The 27,945-nt window shown below is 39.2% G+C and overlaps 1 protein-coding gene across 3 annotated transcripts; it reads left to right on the top strand.

The window, feature by feature from the left end:
* Positions 1–561: 561 nt before the first annotated feature.
* LOC307172733 (uncharacterized protein) lies at positions 562–12,775 on the top strand. Of its 3 annotated transcripts, none has more exons than XM_079895310.1 (6): positions 562–823; positions 2,513–2,889; positions 5,506–5,581; positions 5,918–5,996; positions 9,647–9,833; positions 9,933–12,775. In XM_079895310.1, exons 2-6 carry the CDS (start codon positions 2,515–2,517, stop codon positions 10,455–10,457), a joined length of 1,242 nt encoding a protein of 413 aa, XP_079751436.1. In that variant the 5' UTR covers positions 562–823; positions 2,513–2,514; the 3' UTR covers positions 10,458–12,775. The 3 variants fall into 3 exon arrangements, with proteins under 3 accessions (XP_079751436.1, XP_079751437.1, XP_079751438.1); XM_079895311.1 differs by having other exon boundaries at positions 670–828; positions 9,933–12,773; XM_079895312.1 differs by having other exon boundaries at positions 754–823; positions 1,334–2,889; positions 9,933–12,767.
* The last annotated feature ends 15,170 nt before the right edge of the window (positions 12,776–27,945 follow it).

Below are 27,945 nucleotides of genomic sequence, written 5' to 3'. Positions count from 1 at the left end.
ATAGATAGATAGATAGATAGATAGATAGATTTCAGTGGGTGTAGTGGCTGTATAAAAATATATTTACAATAATGTAATGCATTTATTAGAAACAATTAAAAACAATCTAAAATGTTGTGCATTATTTTTTCATAAATTGAAATCCAAAACAAAAACATCAACGACAAACTTCTATTGTGCAAACGAAACCTTAATATGAACTACATGAGATTAAAGACAGACTTCACGTGTGTCGGGTGACTGGTCTGTCTTGGGTCCGTAGATTAACTGTCTTTCGGTGTTCGCTTACCACGTGATAATGAGAATGAAGTTATGGTTTTATGATTGTCTTGCGTAATGATCTTATCTCCCATCATAAGTGTGAATGTACATTACGCGCACACACACACACACACACACACACACACACACACACACTCAGCACGTACTGTATCTTTTCGACCTGCTCGTGTTTACACTTCGGGTCCGCTGCTCCAATGCCAAGTTTGCCAACACACACACGACACGCATGGGCGGAGCTACGAGTCATTCACTGGCCAGTAGCAGAAGAGCGGAGCAATTACTGGCTATAGTGTCGACCAATAAAATGGTTACTATCTGACGGCAGCGGCCAACGAGAGTCTGTGCGTGGATGGCACTAAATTGGGCACGTGTGTCTATGCACATGTTGACACTCGGGAAGTGAGGAGGAGAGAGAGAGAGAGAGAGAGAGAGAGAGAGAGAGAGAGAGAGAGAGAGAGAGAGGGAGCTGGTCTGTGGGATAGGGATAGAGTAGAAGGGATCGTCGGGAAGGGTTTGCGTTGCTTTTACAGGCGCCCTGAAGGTGAGGTATGTTTTTAAAACAATTCGTTATTAAGTAGCATGTCATTACACAGGCATAGTAGGAGAATCCTATTTGCCTTGCTCATTTTCGATTGTTAAACTGTTATTTGATGCAACTGCAACTCGGCGTGTGTGTGTGTGTGTGTATAACTTAAGTCACGTGCAATAATTTGTGTGTGTGTGTGTGTGTGTGTGTGTGTGTGTGTGTGTGTGAAGAAGGATACTGTTTATAACATGTATATGTATTCTAAGAATGCATCAAATTGTATGTTATACAAATGATAATGTCGGGATTGCGATTATATTTAAAATAGAATCACATCCCAGACATTATCGTATCTCACACAAACAGAAATACGTGTAAACGTTTATTTTATTTTATTTTATTTTTATTTTTTATGGAAATAAAGTTGAAAATAATTGAGATTTTGTCAAGAAGTGCTTAACATTGCAGAGGAATTTAGGGAGTTGCTGACATATACTGTGTGTGTGTGTGTGTGTGTGTCTACAGAACAACTGAAGTGGAGCCATAAGTGACCCTAACTGTCATTTTCATTGCTGCTGACTGTCTGAGCAGCACAGATAGTTACAGTCTGAATGAGAAACAAGAAGGGTAGACAGAGAAACAGATTGGAGGAATACAGGAGGAGAGATGTATACTTTGTTTTTACTATGGATTTGCAATGAACAGAGGCACACTTGAAGAGAAAGAGCAAGAGAGAAAAAGAGAGATATTAAAAATGGTTGGGGGAGGGGCGGGCGACATGAGCGAGTGAAAAGTGAGTGTGTGTGTGTGTGTGTGTGTGTGTGTGTGTCTCCTGGTGTTTGTATTCCCCTGCCCCTATATGTGTGTGTGTGTGTGTGTGTGTGTGTGTTTGCCAGAGGCAGGGAGGAGTAAGAAAATTAAAAAGAAATGGAGAGACCCTAGCTGCCTTCTTTAACCACTAGTTTTAAAGCATCCCACTGCACCCCTCCCCCTATTTTTCTGCTCTAGACGACACACACTTACACAATCGTGCACACACTTACACACTTGCATAGGCTTGCATGCTCCTCACTTCTCTCTGATCTCAGAGGGTCTACTCTAGACAGACCCCATGTATTCTGTAATGGCTCAGACAAAACATTATGGATGAAAATAAATGTAATATTGACATTGGTTTTATTGAAGTTGGGTTTATTTTAGAATATGCAGTAGGGTCTGAAAAACCATAATGAAAACCTCGGTTTTCAAATCTAATTTGAATCTCGAAATCAATAGTTTTAGCATTTAATAAATTATAGCATTTGATAAATGAAAAAGACATATTTACAATTTGAAGGTCGCTAATAAAATGTAATAAAATTTGTGACATTGCCAATGGGAAGTCTGTGGTACAAAAGGTCAGATTTCCTTGCTTGCATTAAAGCCCACAAGATGGTCTTTGGAACATTTATGGCATAAAGTGTTATTGTGATTAAAGCAAACCCAATCGAACATATAGACATACAGACATTCAGAAATTCATGTAAGTGTCTCATTTTAACTTAAATTGGTATGCTGATAAAATCATTTGGAATTTAAAAAAATGTGTTAAATATAAAATTCACTAGTGGTCTCACTTTCGGGTTCCACAATTTGTGCAAATTTGCTTTTTGCCTACTTCCATTTTTTCTGTTCTTGATCATTTTTTCCATCTCTTTCCCACAGTCATGCAGTCCTCAGAATCTCCTTCCTCTCAACCGGATTCACTATGCTCCAACAACAGTTTCTTGTTCAGTGATGATGAGACAAATGTTTACCTGTTGGAGGACAGGGACAGGCATTCGTCTCAGTCCAGTCTCTCTAACAGAAGTGGTTACAGTATGAATGGAGAGCAGGAGCGTCCTGGATCTCAGTGGGCGTGTGATGGATTCAGTGACCCTGAGAGGACACAGGGCAACAGTCATGCTAGGTCAGCGTCTTCGTCCATCTCATCATTTCTCTCCCTGTCCTCCTCGTCTTCATCTGGATTAGGTAGTAGCATCTCTGAGAGTGAGCGAGGGAAGAATGGAGGAACTGAAGGAGACCTGCTGTTTGCTCGTAAGGTGAGAATCTTTCCACCAATTCTTAATAGTTTACACCTGGTATTAACATTAGTCTCGAGTGTTCCAATCAAATGTAGTCATTTGAGACCCGTTACTTTTTACTACTAGTACTTGTATGCAAAACAAATATGACTCCTGTGACTACTTGTGTTTGAGAGTCTTTGAATTAAAGGTAGGGTAGGTAATTTGTTTTATAAACACTTTTTGTTATACTAGGCAAGGCAAGGCAAGTTTATTTATATAGCACATTTCATACACAATGGAAATTCAAAGTGCTTTACATAGAAGAAATTAAAATAATAAAAAGAAATAAGAATAATTAAAACAGTTTAGAAAAATAAAATACAGTACAGTACAAACAGTCGGATGAACAGCGGCACAGTGCTCATTCAGTAAATGCATAGCTAAACAGATGTGTTTTGAGTCTGGATTTGAATGTGACTACTGTAGGAGCACATCTGATCTCCTCTGGAAGCTGGTTCCAGCTGTGGCTGGCATAATAGCTAAAAGCGGACTCGCCATGTTTAGAGTGAACCCTTGGTATTTCTACTAGTTGAAACTCTTCACATCCTGATAGCAATCAATAATAGAAGTGGACTAAATATTAAACATGTACATATATCTTCTGTGGAAGTTGTAGGACAAAAAAAATGTTCGTCCAATCGACCGAATATGATGTCCTATCTGCTTGTCAACATATGTGACCTGTGCTTGGCAAAAGGAGTCAGAATGCTAATTACGAGCTACAGGCAAAACAAGTGAAAAATTTCAATAATGTAAACTTTGTGAATATTCATAGCAAATTCTCAATGACATGAGTCTGAACCATAGACTATAAAAAAAGATGGACGACGCCCCTTCACTCTCTTCCATTGGTGAAAAGTGAAGCCGCCAAAGTCCTAATATGGCTGATAAGAACCCGAGTCTGCGCAGTAGTGAGCGTGAAGTTGAGCCGCGATTTCAAGGTCCCACCCACACTCTTGCAGAAATGGTTAGTACAAAGTTTACTGTGTGAAATAAACAGTTATGGACATCTAAAAATTAATGTTGAAGCTTCAATCTCCTCCTGAAAATTCCCAAAAAAGTCTGTTGGTGCCTTAGTGACTACTTAATTTAGAGAAGCTGTCAATCACAGCTGTCAATCACATTCCCGTTTTTATAGCATCAAATAACTAAGACCAAACTTGTTTTAAAAAACGAACACTTGAACTTAAATCAGCATGATAAAAACTACCTTAAATGACAGAAAACATCTTTGGAAAAAATTTTTGAAGTGTAATTTGATTGTTTAGTTTCCGTCGCACCCAATAGACTTCATGGGGAGGGCGGGGTTTATGACCAACCACCTGGGGGCGATCGAGACGTTTTGGCTTTTCAGGACTTGTGTGGCATGCTTGGTCTGAACTAATGAAATGTGATTTTCAAACTCATGCTGATGTAAACAAAACAATCTTACTGACAGTAAGACTGACAGATCCGAAGCGTGCGCACAAAGACGCGCTCAATCCCTACATGCACAGAAGTCTGCACTTGAAGTCTTTTTTTAATGGAGAATGTGAAAATAACAATAACTCATTTTTGAAAATTTGCTCATTTGCGACTCATTTTGCCAGTACAGATCACTTATGTATTTCCTCCCTGCTCGCACAGACATCACACATCATCAGCGCATTGTTGACACAGTCACCGGGCGCTGTAAACAAACAGCAGTCATCTTTTACAGTTCCTCCTGAACCAAAACAACAAGCTTATACTGCATTCACGCTATGTCGTAACTGAAATTACGAGATGGCAACCCATGACGTTCATCCTCAGACTCTTTAATTTATGTGCTTCTGTCAACACTATCAACGCCGAAATGAATCTGCAGCAGTCAGGTGGTACTAGTAAGAGCTCTGTAAGTTGTTTATGTTCATTATTATTGTAGGTCTTTGGGTAGCTCGTGACGCTTTGCAGACTCTGCTGTGTGCGTTCATGTGTTTTGGAGGAGGCGTGGCTTTGGAGATGCTCTGAAGTGAGGGTGGGATCTCATGTTTTCAAAGCTAGCTTGCTATTGCTAACCTCTCCGAAATTGCCTACCCTACCTTTAACAGTTTACTATATCAGTGTATTGTTGTGCATCGTGTCGGCACAGTGATTATCACAAAGGTACCTGAATTTTGATTCTGCAAACAATGTTTTGAGCTGAAGACTCACAGTTATGTAGTCAAGTACCTGTATTAAATGAACATAAGATGAGCATGCTTCACACGACATGGTCTACTTTTATTCCTTTCTATTTATTCATTTAGCAGATGCTTATATCTGCTTGGCAAACAGATGTTCTGAGAACAGATGGTTCTTAACTGTAAAGACACACTTGGCCAGCAATGTTTAAAACCTTTGTTTTTGCACAGATGTTGATTGCCAGGTGAGTTGGTGGTCCTTCACTATCTTCCAGGACACATCAGGATGCATTAGTGTTTTCACCAGAACCTTTTGACCCCATTTACATCTGAATTTAGTGCTGTCTACTTATGCTGGGATTGTATGAAACGGATATTAATATCAGATGCAAACAGGATCTTAGAGAGTTAATTTGAATATCACATGATGGTGGCTTTCTCTCCTCCTCAGTGTTTAGAGCTCCAGGGTTTTGTTCGGCCTCTGCTGGAGCTTCTAAACGGACTGAAGAAAGGAAGATTTGACAAAGGTGAGATAAAAGCACACTGTCCCTGTGTCCAGTCTTAAACATCTCTTTATTTGAATTTATACCACTGTAATGGGCCTGTAATAATCTGTGTAGTTTAGAGTGTATCAGCCTTTTTATGTGTGGTAATTTATTTGCATCTGTTCTCTTGTTTTCTGACTCTTCTGCAGTCCACTGCTTTTAAAAAAAAAATTAAACCCAAAAGTCAATTTACTTTCTGTTTTCAGATTTTGCACATTTCATTACATAGGCTAAGTAGAAAACATAAACCTGTGCAGGAAGTGATTTAATCTGACTCTTTCTGATTTCATAAACACGTTTACTGCTTGTGATTGGCAGGTCTGAGCAGTTTTCAGCAGAGTGTTGCAATGGACAGAATTCAGAGGATTGTGGGAGTGCTGCAGAAACCACATATTGGGTGAGAGAGTGTGAACATCAATAAGAACTCTAGTATAAAATTAGATGTTATTCTATCATGAGAGAATACGCAAACAGGGTTGAATTGCAATATTTTAGAGTTGTTAAATATAATCTCACCTTTTTGTTTGCAAGTATTTATGACATTATTAGAGACTCCATCTTCTGAGCAAAGTCTTGTTATGTATAGACATCAGGACATTCTAAGGACATAGACCAAAATTTTTTTTTGTAAAAAATCTGCAGAAGCTGCTATAAAAAAGCCATACTTACTACAGAACAGTTTTGCTTTCTGCCATTGCTTTTTGGCAAGTGCAAACACATCTTAATATATCTTAAAAATAAACAACAATGGAAACCAACAGGCAGATATTAATAAGTAATTTCATTTGTAAATAGACAATCTGTGGACATATTTATTATATTTGCAGATTAACTACTACCTTTTTATAAGAAGTTAATACTTTTATTCAGCAATGACTCATGAAATTGATAAAAAGTGAAGTGAAGACTTTTACATTGTTACCAAAAACATCTGTTTAAAATAAATGCAGTTCTTTTGAACTTCCTAGTCACTGAGGAATCCTGAAAAAAACTGTATCACGGTTTCCACAAAAATATTAAGCAATGTTTTCAACATTAATAATAATACATTCTTGAGCACCAAATCAGAATATTAGAATGATTTCTGAAAGATCATGTGACACTGAAGACTGAAGTATGGCTGCTGAAAATTCAACTTTCATAGGAATAAATAAAATTTTAAAATGTATTAAAATAGAAAACAGTTATTTTAAATTGTTATAATATTGCACCTGACTGTTTTTACTGTCGTTTTGATCAAATAAATGCAGACTTCGTGAGCAAAAAATTATGTTTATAGTGGGTTTTCTTAAAAAAAAACAAAAAAACATTTACAACATATTTAATTTTCTGGAAAACCTGCATTTTAACTTTATCAGTTATTTGACTTATATTTTTGCCACTAAAACAACTATATTCATAGGATCTATTCTTTCAAATTTGACAGTTTGTTGACTGAATTTCAACTCAGTAATTTATTAAGTTTTTTTTTAATTAATTTTGGAAAAGCATTTCATTTTCTTTGTATTCACTATTTTAAAGTTAAAGCAACTTTTCTTTAAATTCAGTCTAAAGTGAATGGTGAGACCATTGTGCCTCCTGCTGTGTTGATTGCTCATATCACTGCTATGATGCACTACCATGCACTACCATTGCAAACCTCCTAAATGCACATTATAGACAGATTTATCTCCTCTTGCCTCAAACTCTTTCTCATAATCAGATGAGAGAGGGCGAATATCTGAACACGAGGTCACTGGTCTGCTTGTCAAGCTTGATATTTGTGCATGTTGCTCTCATCTTGATTTTCTAACCTAAATAATTGAAAAAGCTTTGAAATGTATTGGTTTAAAAAAGTCACAGAAAAAAAAAGAATTTCTGTTTGAAAGTATTAAGTATATTTGTGTATGGGTAATACTGAGGATGTTATTTTTACACATGGAACTCTTTTGAAAACTTTTACTATGCTTTTAGTTTTATAGCTGCCACAAATAACTAATCATGGAAATTGTTGATTATAGCATTATAGGGTATATAATATATATAATATAGAGGTTAAATCTCTATAATAACCTGGAAATAGAAAATAAGTCATTTTGGCAGCTTAGTTTTAATAAAAGCAATAATAAATAAATAGCAAAGTTCTGAAACTTAAAGCATAGTATAATGACTGCTTATATATTAAAATAATTTAATTTCTCAATTCATACCCCTTTAATTGGATATAATTCAATGGAAGACATTGAAAGGCACAATATGTAACTTTTTTGCTTTAAAAATAGCAAAAATCACTATATCTATGTTATATATTTTTTTTAGTTGTGTACTTACATTATCCCGACTGTTTCCAACAACTTTCAAACCAGGAGAAATTTGTAATTTAATTCGAAGACACGTCCCGTTTCTTTATTTCCGTTTTGTCGCCGTCAATGGCGTCATATCCACGTTGTCCCTGGTTTCTGCTCATACTGCCATAGCAACCAGAGCCCTCTGATAGTAACCAAAGCGATTGACGTGGACAACTGTGTAGTTCACAATGTCTGTTTGCACGCTGTTGTTGTTTCGTTCAAACATTATGGACCATGGCAAGCAGACTTTGGATAAAAAAGGAGAACTAAAACGAGAATCAATATCAGCGCGGTGTTTTCGAGATGCCTAGAGCTCCCATAGACAGTATATAAACGAGAGCTCCACGTCCGAGACTTCGACCGCTCCTACATGTACTTTATTAAACAGGTGAGCACAGTTACATAAAACTAATCAATGTTATATAGTTCAACAATGATAAAATGTTAGAATATGATCTGTATGTTATTCTAATGTTGATCTAGCTTACTGCTAGTCTCATACAGACAAACTAACACATAAATTTCAACACATTTAAATGCAGTTTAGTGTGATTGTGTAATGTTAGACCAAGTGAAACAGCGCTGCGTTACCTCACAAGTTTAATTTGTCTAATAAACTGACCTGTGAGTTGTAATTCTGCACTTGCGTGTAGTTCGGTAGAATGAAATGTCCATATTCCTTTTATATCCGCGGGACTTGCGTCGCGTGTGGAGCTGATAGCTGTCTCTTAGCAATCCCGACCTGCTTCATATCACAGTCATGATAAAAACATCGATGTATTCAGTCATCCATAAACATTATTAGACCGGTCGGCTTGACGTTGACGACAAGATCCATAATTCTTAGCAAATGTTGCGTCATCAAACTATGCCTTTGTTATTGTAAAGAGGCTAGCGACCCCTAGCGGCGAAAAATTCCATACTGTACGTTGAATTCATGGAAACTGGGAATGGGGTTTCATATTAGTATTATTGTAGTTTTTAGCGCAATTTTCCACCGGACAAATTGCGATTGTTAACTCATGATTTCTGTTCTGTGGGTCTGTGCGCACCAATCTTGCACTTCTATCTACTCCTCAACCAGACCACCTAGAGACTTCGGGTTTTCGGCATTATGTTAAGGAAGGTCTAATCTCGGGAACGCACAAAAAAAATCCAGGAAAAGATTTACTATCTCTTAGTGTTGTGATCCCATGAGGTGAGAAAATTGCGCTAAAACACTCACTGAGTTTTTATTACTTGTTTGGAAATTGTTCAAGATGAACACTCAAGTAAGCCAGATGTATATTGTAGGTTAATGATTAAGATGCTCTAAAGTTATATTGTTCTATTACTTGTTCACTTATTGCTCAAAATATTGTTATTGTTCATATTATGGGCAGTCTTGGCCTAATGGTTAGAGAGTCAGACTGATAACCCAAAGGTTGCGGTTTCGATTCTCAATACCAGCAGGAAATGACTGAGGTGCCCTTGAGCAAGGCACCTATCCCCCAATCACTCCCCGGGCGCCGCAGCAAAAGTGGCTGCCCACTGATTTGGGTGAGTGTTCACGGTTTTCAGTGTGTGTGTTCACTACTCACTACTCCTAATGTGTGTGCACTAACTTAAATGAATTAAACACATAAAAACTCAAATTTATTTCAGATATATTTATGTTATTCTGCTTATTGTCTCTTGTGTGTGTGTGTGTGTGTGTGTGTGTGTGTGTGTGTGTGTACAGAGAGAAGTACTTGCCTACTTTGCTGCAGATAGAGGGAATGCTAAAGCTTTGGTTCCCTCAAGTGACTGCTCAAGTTTCCGTGACACCTAACTCTGCTGACTTTTCACTTCGAAACATTTCCACCCATGGCAAAAGCAATACTACTCCCCCACACAAGCACAAAGACCAATTACATATTCCAGTCAAGGTTTGTGTGAGGCACACAGCATATTAGTTGGTGTACTCCATTTACACTATGTGAATTTGTAGACATTGATGCCCTTTCTTATTTTCTTGGCTCTTGCAGAAGCGAAGATTGAGCTGGTCAGACACAGACTCGCGCTCCTCTTCTCCTCCCGTGGTGTGTAAGCGCACCAAATGTTGTGAAGAGCAACATCAGTGGCCATATGTTGATAAAGGGGAGGGCTCTTCAGGGACCCCTTCCCTTTCCTCATTCATGAACCAATCAGACAAGCGAGTTAGTGAAACCCTGGAGCACAAGGTCATCCGGTGGTCAGGTTCAAGACTGACATGGGTGCACATTGCTCCCATCTTCTCCCCACCAAAATCTGGTCCCTCTCATAAAGGCGGAATGGCTAATGATAGAGGGAGCGGCAGCATCCTCCTTCCAGTTTCCCCTCTCACCAGCAGGAGCAGTCCAGCCACGCAGGACAGCTTCATCTCTTCCACCACACCTTTTTCAGAGCCAGCTGGATGCCAATGCCAGTCTGTGAGTTTAGGGACAACAAGTCCGTTGCAGGAATACACCCAGATCCCACAAATCACAATGAAGCCTTCAAACTTAGAAAAGCAAAGCCCTTTGCAAACCTGATGCAGAAAAACCAAGCACAACCAGCCAAAAGTCTTCTCTGTGTCAGAGATGAATTGAAGTATGGGCTGTTGAAGTGGTTGTCTATTACAGTGATTAAAAACGTATTTCTAAAGAATCTCAAAGAAGTTTAAACTCAACATATAAGACTTTTTTGGTATCGACTGGGTTGAAAAATTAGCTGTTTTTGAACTGGAAATGAGAGTACCCAAATTAAAGGTTAAGTGTGTGAGTTTGGTGCCACTGCCATCATCAAATGGAATTGCAAAAATAATAATTTCACAGAGGTTTTCAAATACTCCCCCATCAGGAATTGGTCAGCCAAACAGAAAGCCTTGCCCAAAAATCAAGGCATTGGTTGAGCCAGTGTTGTGCTGGACAGGATGCTCAAACAGTGTTTGCATGACACAATTATAACATCCAAAAAAATTACACAGTTCACCTTTTTTATATCATGCAGATGTTCATTGCCTTCAGGAGTGTGTTTAAATCTGAGAGAAAGACATTGACTTTGCTTTAAACCTAAAATGAGGTCAAATTAAGATGAGAGAGCAATCATTTTAATGGAAGGATAACACAAGGTCAAGCCAGTGGTAGAACTTAATAGAACGTAGATGGCATAGAATAAAAGGGTTAGTTTTTACTATAAGTGTGTTGTTTTCTCAAATTGCTACTGAGAATGTTGGGATTATATTTGTGTTAATTACAATCTGAAAAAGTTGCCAGTAATACAACACAGTTGTAGCATGAAAGGCCCGTTTTGTGGTTCTGAGGAAAAATGTAGCAGGATCATAACTGACTTTTCAATATCTGATATTTTACGAATTAATGAGTGGATTGTAACAGAAGCTGTTACAGTTTCTTTTACTGCATTTTATAAGTGTGTGTGTGTGTGTGTGTGTGTGTGTGTGTGTGTGTGTGTGTGTGTGTGTGTGTGTGTGTGTGTGTGTGTGTGTGTGTGTGTGTGTGTGTGTGTGTGTGTGTGTGTGTGTGTGTTGGCAGTGGTGGGGTTTTAAATGTAAATCAAACCACTTTATTTATTTGCTGTAGAATCTGTGACAATTGCTCGAACTGGAAAAAGTACCCACAACTAATATACACATCTGTGAGTCTGCTTGAAATATTGTGTACAGTGCACTAAAGGAGGCTAGATGGGAAAACCTCCTGTTCCTCCTCCTGTCAGATGTGAATTTAGGTGCTTGAATGAGGCTGTTCAGTGATATGAGACATCCATTTAAACAAGGGTCAGAAGTCAGAAAGGATAAAAAAGTGCTAATATGCCAACCTTTATTTATTTAATTGTTGATTTTAATATTTATTTATGTTTATTTGTGTATGTATTTATCCATATGGCAGCTGAGGTCATTAGAGCTTGGTCAATCATGGAGTATTTTTCTCATGGAGTTGCTGTACGGAAAGTAGAGGAAAAAATGAAGGAAATCTGATAATGGAAAACCTGTGCCTTTTCTCTAAAAAGGATATTCATATTCATACTCATATTTGTTGATTGTGTATTTTTATCAAATGGTAGAAAACACAAAATCTCAAAACTTTCTTATGCACAATTTTATTCATGAGAAAACTGCCTTTGGACACAAAGTATCCATTTACCACTAAAAGCACAGTGAATTACAGTAACCAATAACAAATGGTTAGATGACAAATGTCAGTCAATTGGTTGTCATAGCAACATTCAAAGTGGTGCTGTATTTTACATTTACATTTAATAATTTCACTGCAATCAATTGAATCATTTAACCACCAAATTTCTTGGATCATTATTTTTGGAGCTGATGAATTATAATGTTGAATTGCACTTATGCATCAATTAATGGGACAACAATTGCATCAACTTCACATGCTGCTAAATTACTGATTTTTTTAAAAAGAGATTTTAATTGCTTAGTAGTCCAGCTGCCCTATAGCTATAGAAATTCTTGCCATGGTAAAAAATTTGAACTGATAACTGCATCACCTTTATTATATGTAATTTACTTTTTACGTAATGATTTTGTTGAAGTTGCACTTGTTTTTATTTTGTCATGTTTTATACTGTACAGGTTATTTAAGACAAAGACCAAGAGCATAAAGATTCATAAAGGATGTATATTGGTTGTTAAATCTGTATTTTTAAATAACTGTTAATACACACTGGAAAAATTCCCTGCTGTCTGTCCTTCTTTCCAGTCACGTTGTCTTTCACCTGTTTTTCCATTCTTCATCCCTTATTTACTTTTCTCTTTTTCTCTGCTTTTTACTGTTATTCATGCTTTTTTCAACAAAGACAAACCTTTTAATAAATAATACATTTTGGAATGTACAATTTGAACGAGTTCTGTTTTATTGGTGTATTTACATCAAAAATCAAGTTTTCAATGTTGTTTTGTCTATGTGGTGTTTTTAATATGCTTTAAGACAAACCATGTGCAAATTCATGCCAACACCATTACTGAGTATTGTCTCCTGAAAACGTCTAGGTTACCACTGTAACCTATGTTCCCTGAGAACAGGAAACGAGACACTGCGTCGACTGACGCTTTTGGGGAACGAAGGTCTGTAGAGAAATACATTTTAGTATTAGTTGCACAAAAAAAAATGAAAGAAGACCCACTCAGCTCTCACCTGTGGTGTGCGAAGTGAAGACTCACCACAGTTCTTTATGAACATGGGGTCTACCACCATTACATGCCTGAAAGAGGCACTCTCTCTAACCAAGCCAAGGCGGGCCGTCAGAACATCGTACCACTCATCATGGGCCCAGCCTCAGGCCTGATGTAAGAAGCGCCTGGGGAGTCGTGGAGAGGGCTAGGATATAATTACGCCCTCAGGGGAGGTGATCCATCAGCAATGCTGTTTGCATGTGTGCTAGATCACCTCCCTCAGGTTCCTCTTCTTGCGGGAGTCCCGCCTCTTCTGTGACCTACTCCTCCACGGAGGGGGGCGCACGAGAGGCGAAGCTGGCTCTCTAGCCCTGTCTATGGTCCTCAGACTGTGACGGGCCAGGCCCTCCTGCCTGTCTGGGCGTGGACACGGATCTCGGCGGTATACAGGTTTTAAACACAGCTGAGCGCGCCTTCGCCTCGGCTGTGCCGAGGAGGTGCCGAAAGTTTTTCAAAGAAAAACGCTCACAATTTGCACATGCAGCTCCCTCGAGAACTGCCTGTGCGTGCTCTTCCCTAGACAAAAAACGCACAATTCGTGTGTATCACCCGACGTCAAATACCTTGGGCACGGGTCTGCACACTTCTGAAAGCACTCAGCCTTCTCAGTGCATTTCACAATTACCTTTTTTTAGCGCTTACAGACAGAACAGTCCCTGAAGACGAAAAGATGAATGTCATGTTTGCAAGGCGCCCTTATATACTTCCGGGTCTCACGTTGATGATGTCATGGGCTGTCGCCGGTCAATAGGATTGCCGTGATTCGATAGTAGTTTCAGACACCTGTCACGCCTGAAGCGTTCCCCAAAGCGTCAATCGACGCAGTGTGAGTTCCCTTTCGAAAGGGAACAGCAGTGAACCAATGACAGTCTCAAAAACGCGGTTTGAAATCACCGTTGTTCTCTACATCACAAAGCTGTTAACCAATCCCGTCAACGTGCAGGCAGGCTTTAGCATATCATTAACTATGCTGCAAAGCAGGGGAGTCTTGAGAGAAGCCAGGTTATCCCAGTATATTTTTCTATTGATATGAAAAATCTGGTACATTTAGCAATATAGCAGGTGAATTATGTATATAATGTATATTACAATGTTATTATGAACTATATGCCTTTCTCCAATGAAGTTCTAAGATGTTCAAAGCATTTCTAAGGATTCTGATTTTTAGAAGGCAGACTGAGATGGCGAACGGGAACATGGTGAAACATTAGCAACATATTATTAGCTGTTTGATAACGTAGTCAAGCAAGAGGCTAATCATATTAATAACCATTAGGCTATGTCTCCAACGTTGCAGAGAGCGATACATAAAACGTATTACCATTTTCTTAAACACCTACTTGTATACAAGTCTGTATAATTCCACTTCTTCTGAAACAGTTTCTGGTTCAATTAAACTGGCTGAAATAAACCAGTATTTCCACTTGCCAATGTACACCGTTTACTACAGTAAAGTTGAGCGAGTGGTAGTCTGAGTTTGTGTGATTGAGTAGAGACGGGGCTCATTTGCATATTCATGTATCAACATATTCTAAATGAAGCAAGGCTGTAGAGTTACATTCAAGCCATTTTAAGGCATGAAGAATTTTTTTTCACTGGAAAACCCATCTAAATATGTGTCAGTCACCTCAGTTTGAACTGTTTTTTTTTTGTTCTCACCATTTCCCCTGCCTTGTTTGTTGTCATAGTTACAGATTTGATTTTGTCACTCAGTTCAGGTGTGTGTGTCTAATTGACCTCTACCTCTAAAGCTCTGGGGGCAGTCGTGGCCTAATGGTGGTTAGCGAGTCCGACTAGTAACTCATGTTTGCCTGTGTATTTTAGTTTCCTTGTTTCTGTTCATTGTTGTCGGGTCTCGTCAATGTTTGGATGTGCTATACACTACTCTCTTTATGTGGATTTTCCTGTGGATAAATTAAAGAAAATTAACTTCATGTTCTTGTGTGTTCTAGCAACACAATCCTTGACAGAATATCCTACCCAAAAGTGATTAACACAGCGAGATATTTCTCTATTTCCCATTAAATAAAAAAAAGTTTTTCACCCTGGACTCTCTCTCATTCCGGTTAATATGCCTTGAACAGGGACAACGCTCCCTCGAGAAACATATGGAGGAGTTTCTCGATCTCGCCTACCAGACACCTTTCCCGAATGACTGTCTGTTCTCGTTCTTGTACGCTGGCCTGAACATTGCCTCGAAAGCGCAGTTGTCCGGGAAGGGTCTTCAAGGGAGATTTGCTACTTTTTTGGAATGGGTGCTGGTATACTGTGGATCATCACTGACCATCGGACCAGCTGACAATGGCGCTATCTCCACTCCCAACCCAGTGCCCAGCCAGAGACCATCCCGCTGCGAGGAGCAACAGCACAAGCCCACCGCAGACCAAGCGCCCAGCTCTGCCGCAATGTTTGAGCCTGCGTCAAGAGGAGCAATCGAGCTGGACATCACCCTGGAGCCTGAGCTAGCCGCTTCTGACCAGGTGTGCGAGCCGGCTGCCCCATCCTTCGCCATGGGAGCCCTCGTGGAGTACGAGGGTATGGAAGTGAGCCCCACCCACCATCCCGCCACTGAGAGTGAGAGTCTCATCCCCTCAGTACCTTCCCAGCCTCCTCTAAGTGGAGTGGCTATACCTTGTGCCTGCTGTGAGCCACCTCCTCCTGGGCGTGGGGAGTCCGTGGTTCAGCTCTCGGCCTCAGAACGCTCCAGTCCACCACGACCCGTCGCCCTGGCTCCTTTATCTGGGCTCCTTCCTCCCTCGACTCCAGCAAGGACCATCGGGCATTCGGTCTCGCCGGGATCCCTTGGACCATGGCACCACCTTCGCCACGGACCTGTGGGCCGTCTGCTGCTCTCCGGCCCTCCATCCCTACAGCTCCAGCTAGTTCCGCCCTTGAAACCATTCGGGAAATTGACAAATGGGACACCCTGTTGACCACAGGGGATTCAACTTTGAAAGTGTTGTGAAACGTGCAAGAAGCAATATGATGTAATTGTGCAGAAATGTCACCACAGGTATGTTTTTTCCAATGAGCTTAGGTTGACACAAGGCAGTTTTGAAAAAAGAAAGTGACATGTGAAGGCCAATAGTAACCCCTACTCAGAATTTGTCCTCTGCATTTAACCCATCCAAGTGCACACACATTAGGAGTAGTGAGTAGTGAACACACACTGCAAACTGTGATACACACCCATTTCCTGCTGGTACTGGAATTGCACCAGCAACCTTTGGGTTACTAGTCGGACTCGCTAACCACCATTAGGCCACGACTGCCCCCAGAGCTTTAGAGGTAGAGGTCTATACTGACTGAGGCAGGTAGTTCTCTAATCGAGTATAGTTTCAGTTAGCCAAGTGTGTTCTGCAGGGGGTACAGATTTAGATATTGCACAGGTCTAGAGGAAGAAAGACTCGACAGTTTTAATCTGTTTGGATTGAGTGGGATTTAACCTCATCCCAGCTGGTGCCCATGACTCTGTGGTGGCTATGTTCATGTAGATGTATATGTTGGAGAAAATGAGCTGTGTGTTTGCTTTCATGTGCCAATGCCTTCAGGGTGATTTAGTCTGGGAATTAAGCTCTTCATTGCATTTCTATTCAACCAAACAATACACAGGAGTAGTTTTTATCCCCCAATAGGGGTGAGTTGAATTAATTTAGAACTTATATATATCTGGTTCTGAACCACCAGATTCAATTTTGGCAAAACTTTTCTTGTAGCCATGGTAACTACAAATGAAACAGATTTTCCTGTTTTTTTATTTTTATTTTTTATAATCACCATCATCAGTCTGCTATGTGACAAATGCTCAGGTGTTCAAATGTGTATACATGCAATGAACACACACACACACACACACACACACACACACTCACACACACACACACACAAACACACACAAAAAAACAGCCTTTTTAAATAAAACTATAACATTTTTGTTTGTTTTGTAAATGAATTCACATGGTTAATTACATACATGCCTAAACATGGTTAATTGATTACAAAAAATGTTTTGTAGACCCACAAAATACCACATGACTGGTTTTTGGTTTATTTAAATCACCACAACTCCTACACAGAGGCAGTGTGCTAGTACTCCACAAATATCACACACATACACACTCTCATTCTTTTTAACTTTATATACACACTTTCACTATAAATGCATTTACAGAAAATCATGCATGCAAATCTACATATACAAAAACTCACTATGGATGTTTCCAAATCTGTAATAAAGCATGCCACGCACACTCTCTTTGACACACACCCACACCCACATACACACAGACACCCCTCCCCTCTTGTATCCAAGCAGTTTTAGGCAGAGATCAACCCATATCCACCCCCACCCCCCAAACCTCCATCCTACTACCACAACATCCTACCCCACCCTCCATCTGCCCCTCTTCTCTTCTATTGGAGGAAAGAAACTAGGGGAAAAAGCAGGGGGAGGGTGCGGAGAATGCATTGCCTCTGTGTCTTGTGTGTACTATTATGTAGGACATTAAAGGAGAGAAGGTGACTTCATATTATTTTGGAATGCTTAAATGATGAAATTTTGTGAAATTCTTCAACAAAATAGAACAACTTCCAAATGTACAAACAGGAAATTAATTTATGTACACAACATAATAATTGATTTTCTTGTTTAATTTTTCAGAAATGTTATACTGAAAATGCACTTTTTAAAAATTGTAATCTATTGTAATATATTATATTTTGCTTGTTTACAAAGCAAAATGTTAAAGTGCATCTTAACAGAGATGAATTGGGGTAAACATAACAGAAATAAATTGGAGTAAACCGCTGGTATTATTTTATATGTCTGGAGGAGAAAAGGTTGGAGAAAGTAACTCGTCATGCCCAACTCTGTCGTGTCTGTCTCTCTCCCCTGCTGTGTTCATTCAGAGTGCTCCATTAGTACTCACGCGAGCTGACTACACACACACACACACATTCTGCAACACTGCTGTGACACACAAATGCAAATTAAAGCACACGTGCAAACACACACACATGAAAAATCCTCATAAAAGATTGAACAAAATTATATAGCATTTATATACATGAATATGCATGCAAATACATTAGTCACAATTATCAGCATTTTTACAATTATAACTACAGAGCTATTTTCTTTTATAAATAGTAGAGAAACATGAGATAGCTGTTGATTGGCTGTATTGTAGTGACACCTCCTTAATATGGCACGTGCTTGGCTGCAGTGATTATACCACTGTTTAGTGGAACAGGCAGAAGATGTGTTGGTTTTAGTAAACCAGTATTTGAGTAGCCAAATCACTTGATGCTCTGACTTTGAGCCACATGGATTAGGGTATTGTTGATATAGTCTGACTATAACACCAGGCATTCTCTGTTCTTATAGAATTGAGTGATGATTGTGACACCCTGTAAGTTCTAAGCTGTTTGTGTGTGTGTGTGTGTGTGTGTGTGTGTGTGTGTGTGTGTGTGTGTGTGTGTGTGTGTGTGTGTGTGTGTGTGTGTGTGTGTATATGTGTGTGTGTGTGTGTGTGTGTGTGTGTGTGTGTGTGTGTGTGTGTGTGTGTGTGTGTGTGTGTGTGTGTGTGTAAAGGTGTACAGTGTATTGTCATTTTTCTTCTTCCAAAGGGGCGAAGGTGGAAAGCGATGCTAAAAAGGAGCACTCCTCCAGGCTTGCTGTATTTGGGCCAGCATGTGTATGTGTTTCTGTCTATTGTGTATTTTGGACAGCAGTCCCCTATGAGTGTATGAATGTGTCTGTGTGTATGTGGTGTCATTGAGTTAGTTTGACCATAGCACCTAACCTTGGTCTAACGCAACTACAGAGAGACTACTAAATTAAGAAGGCAGACAGATAGAGTATGTAAATGAAGTGTTTTTGCATTACTAGACAGAAGTTCAGCTTTATTGTGTATGTGCCCTGAAACATACACAAAACATTTAGTACTATGAGCACATCACCTTCTTGAACTGAGTCTGACATACAGTATGTACTGTGAGGATTTACAAAACTGTCATACTCCACACTAATGAACTACCAGTCCACATAACTGATGACCAACTAAAATAGAAGATGGAACCTCCCAACACAGAGCAGTTCTGACAGTAAAATCTATGATCTTAGATTTGCTCTACTGCTGCATTAGGATTCTAGCCCATTTAAAGGGATGGTTCACTCAGAAATTAAACAATTCAATTCAATGTAATGTAAAGTGAACCAATCTTTTTTTTTTTTTTTTTTACATAAAGTGTTAAAGACCGAACTGGATGCAATTCTGTCATCCATTGTAAATGGATGTTGGCTATGATCTGGGTAAATTAATAATTAATAAAAAAAAAAAAAAAAAAAAAAAAAAAAAATTAAGCTAATTAAAATAAATAATGAAATTATTAATATGGATACTTTTAGCACTTTTTTCCCATTTTAGCCTCTTACTAAGAACCTATATGTAAAGATCTGTGTAGGTTATGTAATAAAACTGTAGTCCATGCCAGTATTCACTGACAAAAGCACATACAGTGCCCTCCACAATTATTGAACCCCCTGGTAAATATGATCAAAATTGGCTGTAAAAAATAAATCTGCATCGATTATCCTTGTGATCTTTCATTCAAAAAATGTGCAAAATTCTAACCTTTCATTGAAGTAAAAGAATTGAAAGTGGGGGGAAATCACATTATGAAATAAATGTTTTTCTCCAAAACATGTTGGCCACAATTATTGAAACCCCTAGAATTTTTTACGAGTAAAATATCTCTGAAGTATATTCCCATTAATATTTACCTTTTTTAGTACACCAGGGTGACTAGGAACATGAAACTGTCCAGCTATGACTTCGTGTTTCACAGGAGTTTAAATATGAGGAAACACAAAGGCCAAATCCCCTTAATCATCCATCACAATGAGTAAAACCACAGAATACAGTTCTGATGCGTAGCAAAAGATTGTTGAGCATCACAAACTAGAAAGTGGCTGTAAGACAATAGCTAAAGAATTGAAAATCCCCATTTTGACCATCAGGGCAATAATTAAGAAGTTATAACCAACTAAAGATGTTATGAATCTGCCAGGAAAAGGACGTGTGTCTATACTGTCTTCATGCACGGCGAGTATGAAAGTTTGAGTGGCCAAAGACTCTCCAAGGATCACAGATGGAGAATTGCAGAGATTAGTTGAGTCTTAGGGTCAGAAAGCCTAAAAAAAAAATTATCAAACAACCCCTACATCCTCACATGTTGTTTGGGAGGGTTTAAAAAAAAAAACCTCCTCGCTCATCCAAAAACAAATTCCAGCAAATTTAATTGTCAGACACGACTGGATCTTCAAACAACACAGGGTTCTGTGGTCAGATGAGACTAAAACAGAGCTTTTTGGCAGCAAACACACTAGATGGGTTTGGTGAACACAAGGATAAAAAGTACCCCATGTGTACAATTTAATATACCATTGGATCTTTAATGTTGTGGGCATATTTTTCTGCTGGAGGTCCTGGACTTCTTGTTCAGATACATGGCATTGTGGATTCTATCAAATATCAACAGATAAAAAATCAAAACCTGACGCCTTCTGCTAGAAATCTTATAATGGGCCGTGGTTGGATCTTCCATCAGGACAACGATCCAAAACAAACATCAAAATCAAAACAAAAATTTGTTGTGGAGCACAAAATGAAGCTTCTGCCATGACCGTCTCAGTCCCCTGACCTGATGAGTGGGCTGAACTGAAGAGGAGAAGCACCAACATGGATCTGGGAATCTGAAGGATCTGGAGAGATTCTGTGTGGAGGAATGGTCTCTGATCTCTTGTCAGTTATTCTCCAAACTCATCAGGCATTATAGGAGAAGACTCAGAGCTGTTATCTTGGCAAAAGGAGATTGCAAAAAGTATTTAATGAAAGGGTTTCAATAATTGTGGCCAACGTGTTTTGGAGAAAAACATTTATTTCATAATGTGATTTTCCCCCCACTTTCAATTCTTTTACTTCAATGAAAGGTTAGAATTTTGCACATTTTTTGAATGAAAGATCACAAGGATAATCGATGCAGATTTATTTTTTACAGCCAATTTTGATCATATTTACCAGGGGGTTCAATAATTGTGGAGGGCACTGTACATAATCATTCCATGCATACTGTACATAATTAAACACTTGAATGAATCCATATATTCACAAATGCAGCACTATACAAATGCCCTCACAATGGGGACACAAAAAATAGACATCATACACACGGTCTCATTCATGAAACATTCGCAAATATACAAATATGTGTAATATACAAATATACAAATATATAGTAAATATGTGAGTGATTTGCGCGTAAAGAGACCTTCCCGAAAACTCTTCTCCTGATTCACAAATACTTCGTAAACGTCAGATGTTATAGTGAAATGTGTGTGTGTTAATGAATTCCAATCAGTCGTAAATGGGACGTGCGTGCACGCTCATTCTCAATTACCATAAATCCCGCCCATTAAATCCGACTGACAACTATATATGGGCATCATATTATGACACCAAATGAAGGATTTCAACATATCTTCTTAAAAGCGAATGAAAAAGAGAAATTTCTCAGATGCAGAAATTGAAGTTTTATTATCAGAAGTTCATTCAAAACGCCACATTTTATTTTCAAGCGTACATAGTGGCGTATCAGGTCCTAAAAAAAAGGAAGCTTGGCAGCATATTACAGATGCAGTTAAAGGAGAAGTTCACTTTTAAAATGAAAATTGTGTCATCATATACTCACCCTCATGTTGTTTCAAAGCTGTATGAATTTCTTTCTTCTGCTGAACAGAAAGGAAGATATTTAGAAGAATATCAGTAACCAGACAGTTTTTGGGTCCCAATGACTTTCATAGGAAGAAAAAAATATACTATGGAAGTCATTGGGACCCAAAAACTGTCTGGTTACTGATATTCTTCTAAATATCTTCCTTTCTGTTCAGCAGAAGAAAGAAATTCATACAGCTTTGAAACAACATGAGGGTGAGTATATGATGACAGAATTTTCATTTTAAAAGTGAACTTCTCCTTTAATGGAGTTTCATCTGTTAATCGAACAGGCCCAGAAGTGAAAAGAAAATGGTTCGACATTTAACCCCATCAAATAAAACAGATTAAGGTGAATTAAAATGCAGCCTTATTAATGAGCAAAACGTTCGGATGTTAAACGCACTATTTACGCGTGGCTGGGAGCAGGTGTAGATTTCTTTCGTACCAACATTTGGAAAATACGAACATCTTAATGAATCCGAAAATTTACGCCAGAACCACTTTACACACGATTTACACAAAAATTCGTTCTGCTCGTGTTTCATGAATGAGACCCAATGTGCTTTGATATTAGCGGTAGGATGGAGTGTGCAAATGCACTCAGCCTCATTATGTCTTGATCTGTCTTTCCTGACCATCAATACGAGCAGAAGAAAGAGCAAGAGAATAACTGACTCAGAAGACTGCATAGTTATGCACAGTGGCATGCGTAGACCTCTGCTGGGGCAGGGGTGAAATTGAGTTTCGGCCATAGACTGTAAAAAAATATGGACGTAGTGTCCGTGACGTCACCCGTAGGTTTCTGAAGAGCATTTTTGAAGCCTAAAGTGGGCGGAGCTGGCCGTCGCCATCTTGGCCTTGCGTCACTCCCGGATAACAGAAAATGGGCAAAGAGGCGGGGCGTGAGTGGAGCTGAGGAGCTCAATTAAAAGTTCCTATTTTTGCCCTTCGAAATATTATAATAGTTAAAAGACATGGCTACAAGTGAGACTGTGTATCGTGATTCTGTACTATTCTGCTAGTTGAAAATGCATTATGCAGTAACTTAATATTACTCTGAGAGTGTGTGTGTGAGACAGTGATTTATGTGCATAACGTTACATGTCAGTCACTCTTTTTTTATAGTCTATGGTCCGTCAGCGCGGCATCGCTCGTCAAGTTCGTAGAGAGCTTATTCGGTCCATTTTAAATTCTGATTTTGGCCGCCTCTCCATAGATATATTGCCTATGAAGTTCAAGTAAATGAGCTAGAAAATCCGCGCTCATTCAAGGATGTACATTTAACGTTATTGCATGGACGGAGAAAGCGCCGACGCCTGCAGGATTTCATCTGACGGTACATAAGCATATTATAATCTATCTGTTCCGGGAGAGCAGAACGACCGAGCCTTTATTGACATTTTAAAATCTGATAACTCCAAAAAGCAACGAAATTGTCAGACATCCATTAGTGCATGTTCACAGAGGAAAACAACTGAAATACAGCGCTGGTTGTTCTCTCGAATGATACTCGACGACAACGACGGAACCCAAAGCCGTGGGCGAAGTAATGGGTGTTTTAAATTGTATGAAATAATCCCGAAAAAAAACACAAAACACTGCAGAGGTGGCAAGTTCAGCAGCTAAAATTTGCTGAGGTGAAGTGACGGCTAGTAACAGCAGACAAACGGCTAGCATTGACATCAGCGGCAATCCACCTGTCACTCAAGTGGCCACACCCTTGCAGAACTTTAAATATTAATCAACTAAACGGAAGAGTTATAAAAAAATTCACCCCCCTCACAGTTGTCATGAAGGGCAAAATTAGCTGTATAGACCAAAGCCACATACAGACACCAGGCTGTAAACATGTTTTTTTCTGCTGTAAAGTTGGTCATTTTAACATGGGGGAGATACAGATTTGACTCACTTCTGACAACAGCCTCAAGCGGCCAGTCAACGAATTGCAGTTTAACTCACTTCCGTGTTGGTTTCAAGAGAGAGACGGGGAGGTTGCCGCTTGGTTTCGGCTAGGGGACAAGAACAATCCTCCGTTGGCTAGACCATCCCATTTAACAATGCTCGGTCCGACCTTCGTGGGCTTTGAGTCCTTCAAAGGATGCAGCCTCTGAACTGGGACACAGCTAATAAAAACTAAGACTAGATAAACAAAACAAAACATAACATTATGACACAGGATTACTGGAATGCAGTGGATGGATTACACTCCATGACCTAGATGGTGTTTGCATGTTTGGGGATTGATTATGTGAAGATTCCAGATTCTGGCTTGGCAGCCATGTTGGCTGAAGACTCTGGCTCGACAGCCATATTGGCTGAAGACTCTGGCTCGGTGGCCATCTTGGCTAATGGTTCTGGCGGGGCGGCCTTGACGTGACAAGGCCTAGGTTTGGCGGCAATGACATGAACAGGCTCAGGCTTGGAAGTCATGACATGAACAGTCTCTGGTTTTGCAGGCATGAAGTGAACAGATTCAGGCTTGGCAGGCCTGATGTTGAACAGGCTCAGACTTGGTAGTCATGACGAAGGTGAGAAAGTTCAAGAAAATTCTCGACATAATCCTTGATGGCCTGATGGCCTTGACGAAGGTGCAGGGGGCAAATGGCTGGGCTCATTTTTTGTTGGGTCTAGCTTTCTGTAGTACATTTCCACTGAGGCGAGTTGCAGTGAGAACCCAAGTGCAGTTTTATTGAACAAGATGTGTGAACAATCCATGAACCAAAAACAAACAAAAGACTTGGCAAAACTTGACTTCACTTATGAACTAGACACGAACAAACAAACTCACCACAATGGGTTTCACGAACAAAGCTAGACGGAACCATAAAACAAGAGGACTATACACAAGACTAATGAGCAGACAAGGGACACCGTGCACAATTAAGACAATGCACCAATCAGAGAACATGACACAAGACTAGGGAAGCACAAGACATGGCAAGATGACATGGAACGTGACTAAGGCTACGTTCAGACTGTCAGTCCAAATCCGATTTTTTGTGCATATCCCATTGAAATCCGATCAGATTTAGCAAGTGTGAACTGCAAAAAAAAAAAGTGTAAATCCGTTTCAGTATGAACGCTCTCATCGGATTTCGCGTTATGTTTTTTTTTTGTGTGTGTTTTCTCCAATCAGAAACAAGCTAGAGTGATGACACTCATACTGCACATGCACAGTTAGACCCTCCCCCCACCAAGAAGACAGTAGACATATTCAACATCTGCTGCTGCATTTATTGAACAAAACTTGTTTTGGAGGTATGAAAGCAAATTTTTTCATGAGATATATTTTTGTCATACTGTCCTGAAATTTTGTATGAATTAATCAAAACTTACTTAGTTTGAATTATTGTTTTATTGACTTCTAAGTGACATGGTTAGCATGTGTCAAAGTCAGTGTGTCTAGCAGGCACATGATGTTCTGTCATGGCTGATAGGGTTGGGGACGGTTGCAACAAGTTATAAATTGCATGTTTAATAAAAGTTTGTTGCATTGCAAATAGTTAAATTCTTCCTGTCTGACACTGAAATATGGAGAGATTGAATAGCATCTGTAACATCTGCACACCGAATCTATGTAGGCCTATGTTCTACACATGAACAAACAAAACTCAATAACTGTTATTTGATAAATATGACTAAATAAATAAATAATAGGCTACAATAATATTATTGAAATAAATAATACTATAATATTATAGTAGGCCTAAAACAGTTAATATTTTCAGAATTCTATGCTCATTGAGACAAAAAGCTTAAGTTAATTAAAGGTCCCGTTCTTCGTGATCCCATGTTTCAAACTTTAGTTAGTGTGTAATGTTGTTGTTAGAGTATAATTAATATCTGTAAAATTATAAAGCTCAAAGTTCAATGCCAAGCGAGATATTTTATTTAACAGAAGTCGCCTACAGTGAATGGCTGGTTTGGACTACATCCCTCTACTTCCTTCTTTAATGACGTCACTAGAACAGTTTTTTGACTAACCTCCGCCCACAGGAATACACAAAAAAAGGGGGCGTGGTCTTGTTGCGCTCCCACGGAGAAGAGGAAGAGTTGCGTTTGAAGAATAACAAATTTTAAATCTATTTCAAATATGCTTCCATACATAACATCACGGTAAAGAATATTGTACTTAGCGTTTAAAGTTAAGATAATGATTCTGCTCAGAAAAGTTGCAATTCCTGTTTTCTCCTTATTGTCTTTAATGGCTCTTGGAGTCCCAGTTTCACTCAGAGTCACAGCCCAGACGTTGAATCGTTGGGCTGATTGGATTAGCACATATGCTTTTGAATGGTTATGCTGATTGGATTGAGACTGGTAACACGCTGGAGTCTGGGGCGGGTTGCTTAACCTGTATACTTAATTTGCATGCTTTGTTCAACCTCAATGTAAATCCCTCCCCCTAAATGTATATAAATTTGCAAGGCAACTGTCTTGAGTTAGACTTGGAAGAACACTACAGACGACACACAGCGAAGATCCCAATAAATCACTTCTGCTTATCCCAACGTCTCCTGGTCTTGCTTCGATGAAAGAAAACTTTCCAACAGATGCTGCCACGACCCGGATGGAGAAAAAGGAAACTCAACAAAGAACTTCAAGATCAAAGATCTGAATCTTGAAACTTCAAGCCCAACAAAGATCTGACTAAGTTCCAGATTGAATCTTCTGAATCCAGATTGAAAACTTCAAGCTCCAAAAAGATCTCAAAGACTGAATTTTTCCAGACGGAATCTTTCTCTACAAACGAAAGACTTGGTGAGTTTCACTCCATTCAAAGAACCATTGCAGACCAGTACAAAATTGTTTTCCTCTGCGCCGTTCAGAGAAGTAGTTAACAAACAGCTGTAGAGTTTGGTTAACTAAAGATAAGCCTCTAAAGTTTGCTTTTAGAGATGAAAGATATCCTCTGCCAGGCAGGGAAGATTAGGCAAGGCAAGGCAAGGCAAGGCAAGTTTATTTATATAGCACATTTCATACACAAAGGCAATTCAAAGTGCTTTACATAAAATAAATTAAAATAATAACAAGAAATAAGAATAATTAAAACAGTTAAGAAGAATAAAAACTAAAATACAAACAGTCGGACGAACATTGGCACAGTGCTCATTCATTAAATGCATAGCTAAACAGATGTGTTTTGAGTCTGGATTTGAAAGTGACTACTGTAGGAGCACATCTGATCTCCTCTGGAAGCTGGTTCCAGCTGCGGCTGGCATAATAGCTAAAAGCGGACTCGCCATGCTTTGAGTGAACCCTTGGTATTTCTAGCTGATATGATCCTAATGATCTGAGTGATCTGTTGGGTTTATATTCAATGAGCATATCTGCAATATATTGAGGTCCTAGGCCATTGAATGATTTATATACCAGTAATAATACTTTAAAATCAATCCTAAATTTAACTGGGAGCCAATGTAAAGACCTGAGGACTGGTGTGATATGTTCATATTTTCTGGTTCTGCTCAGAATCCTGGCAGCAGCGTTCTGTATGAGCTGCAGCTGTCTTATGGTCTTTTTGGGAAGGCCAGTGAGGAGTCCATTACAATAATCCACCCTGCTGGTGATGAAAGCATGCACAAGTTTCTCTAAGTCTTGTCTGGAAACAAAGCATCTAATTCTTGCAATATTTTTCAGATAATAGTATGCTGATTTAGTTATTGCTTTGACATGACTACTGAAACTAAGGTCTGACTCTAGTGTCACACCAAGATTCCTGACTTGATGTTTCGTTGTTTGACCCCTAGAGTGAAGGTATGCGTTCACATTGAGAACTTCATCTTTGTTTCCAAACGCAATGACTTCAGTTTTGTCTTTGTTTAACTGAAGAAAGTTTTGACACATCCAACTGTTGACTTCATCGATGCATTGGCACAGGGAGTCAATGGGGCTGTAATCGTTAGGCGATAGGGCTAACTAGATCTGTGTGTCGTCTGCATAGCTGTGGTAAGAGATTTGGTTCTTTTTCATTATTTGGCTCATTGGGAGCATATACAGGTTGAACAGGAGTGGCGCAAGAATTGAGCCTTGAGGGACTCCGCATGTCATGGATGT

This window comes from Squalius cephalus, assembly GCF_949319135.1.
Source record: "Squalius cephalus genome assembly, chromosome: 15".
NCBI lineage: Eukaryota > Metazoa > Chordata > Actinopteri > Cypriniformes > Leuciscidae > Squalius > Squalius cephalus.
The sequence above is the reverse complement of the archived record's forward strand: the minus strand, read 5'-3'. Positions and strand labels throughout refer to the sequence as shown.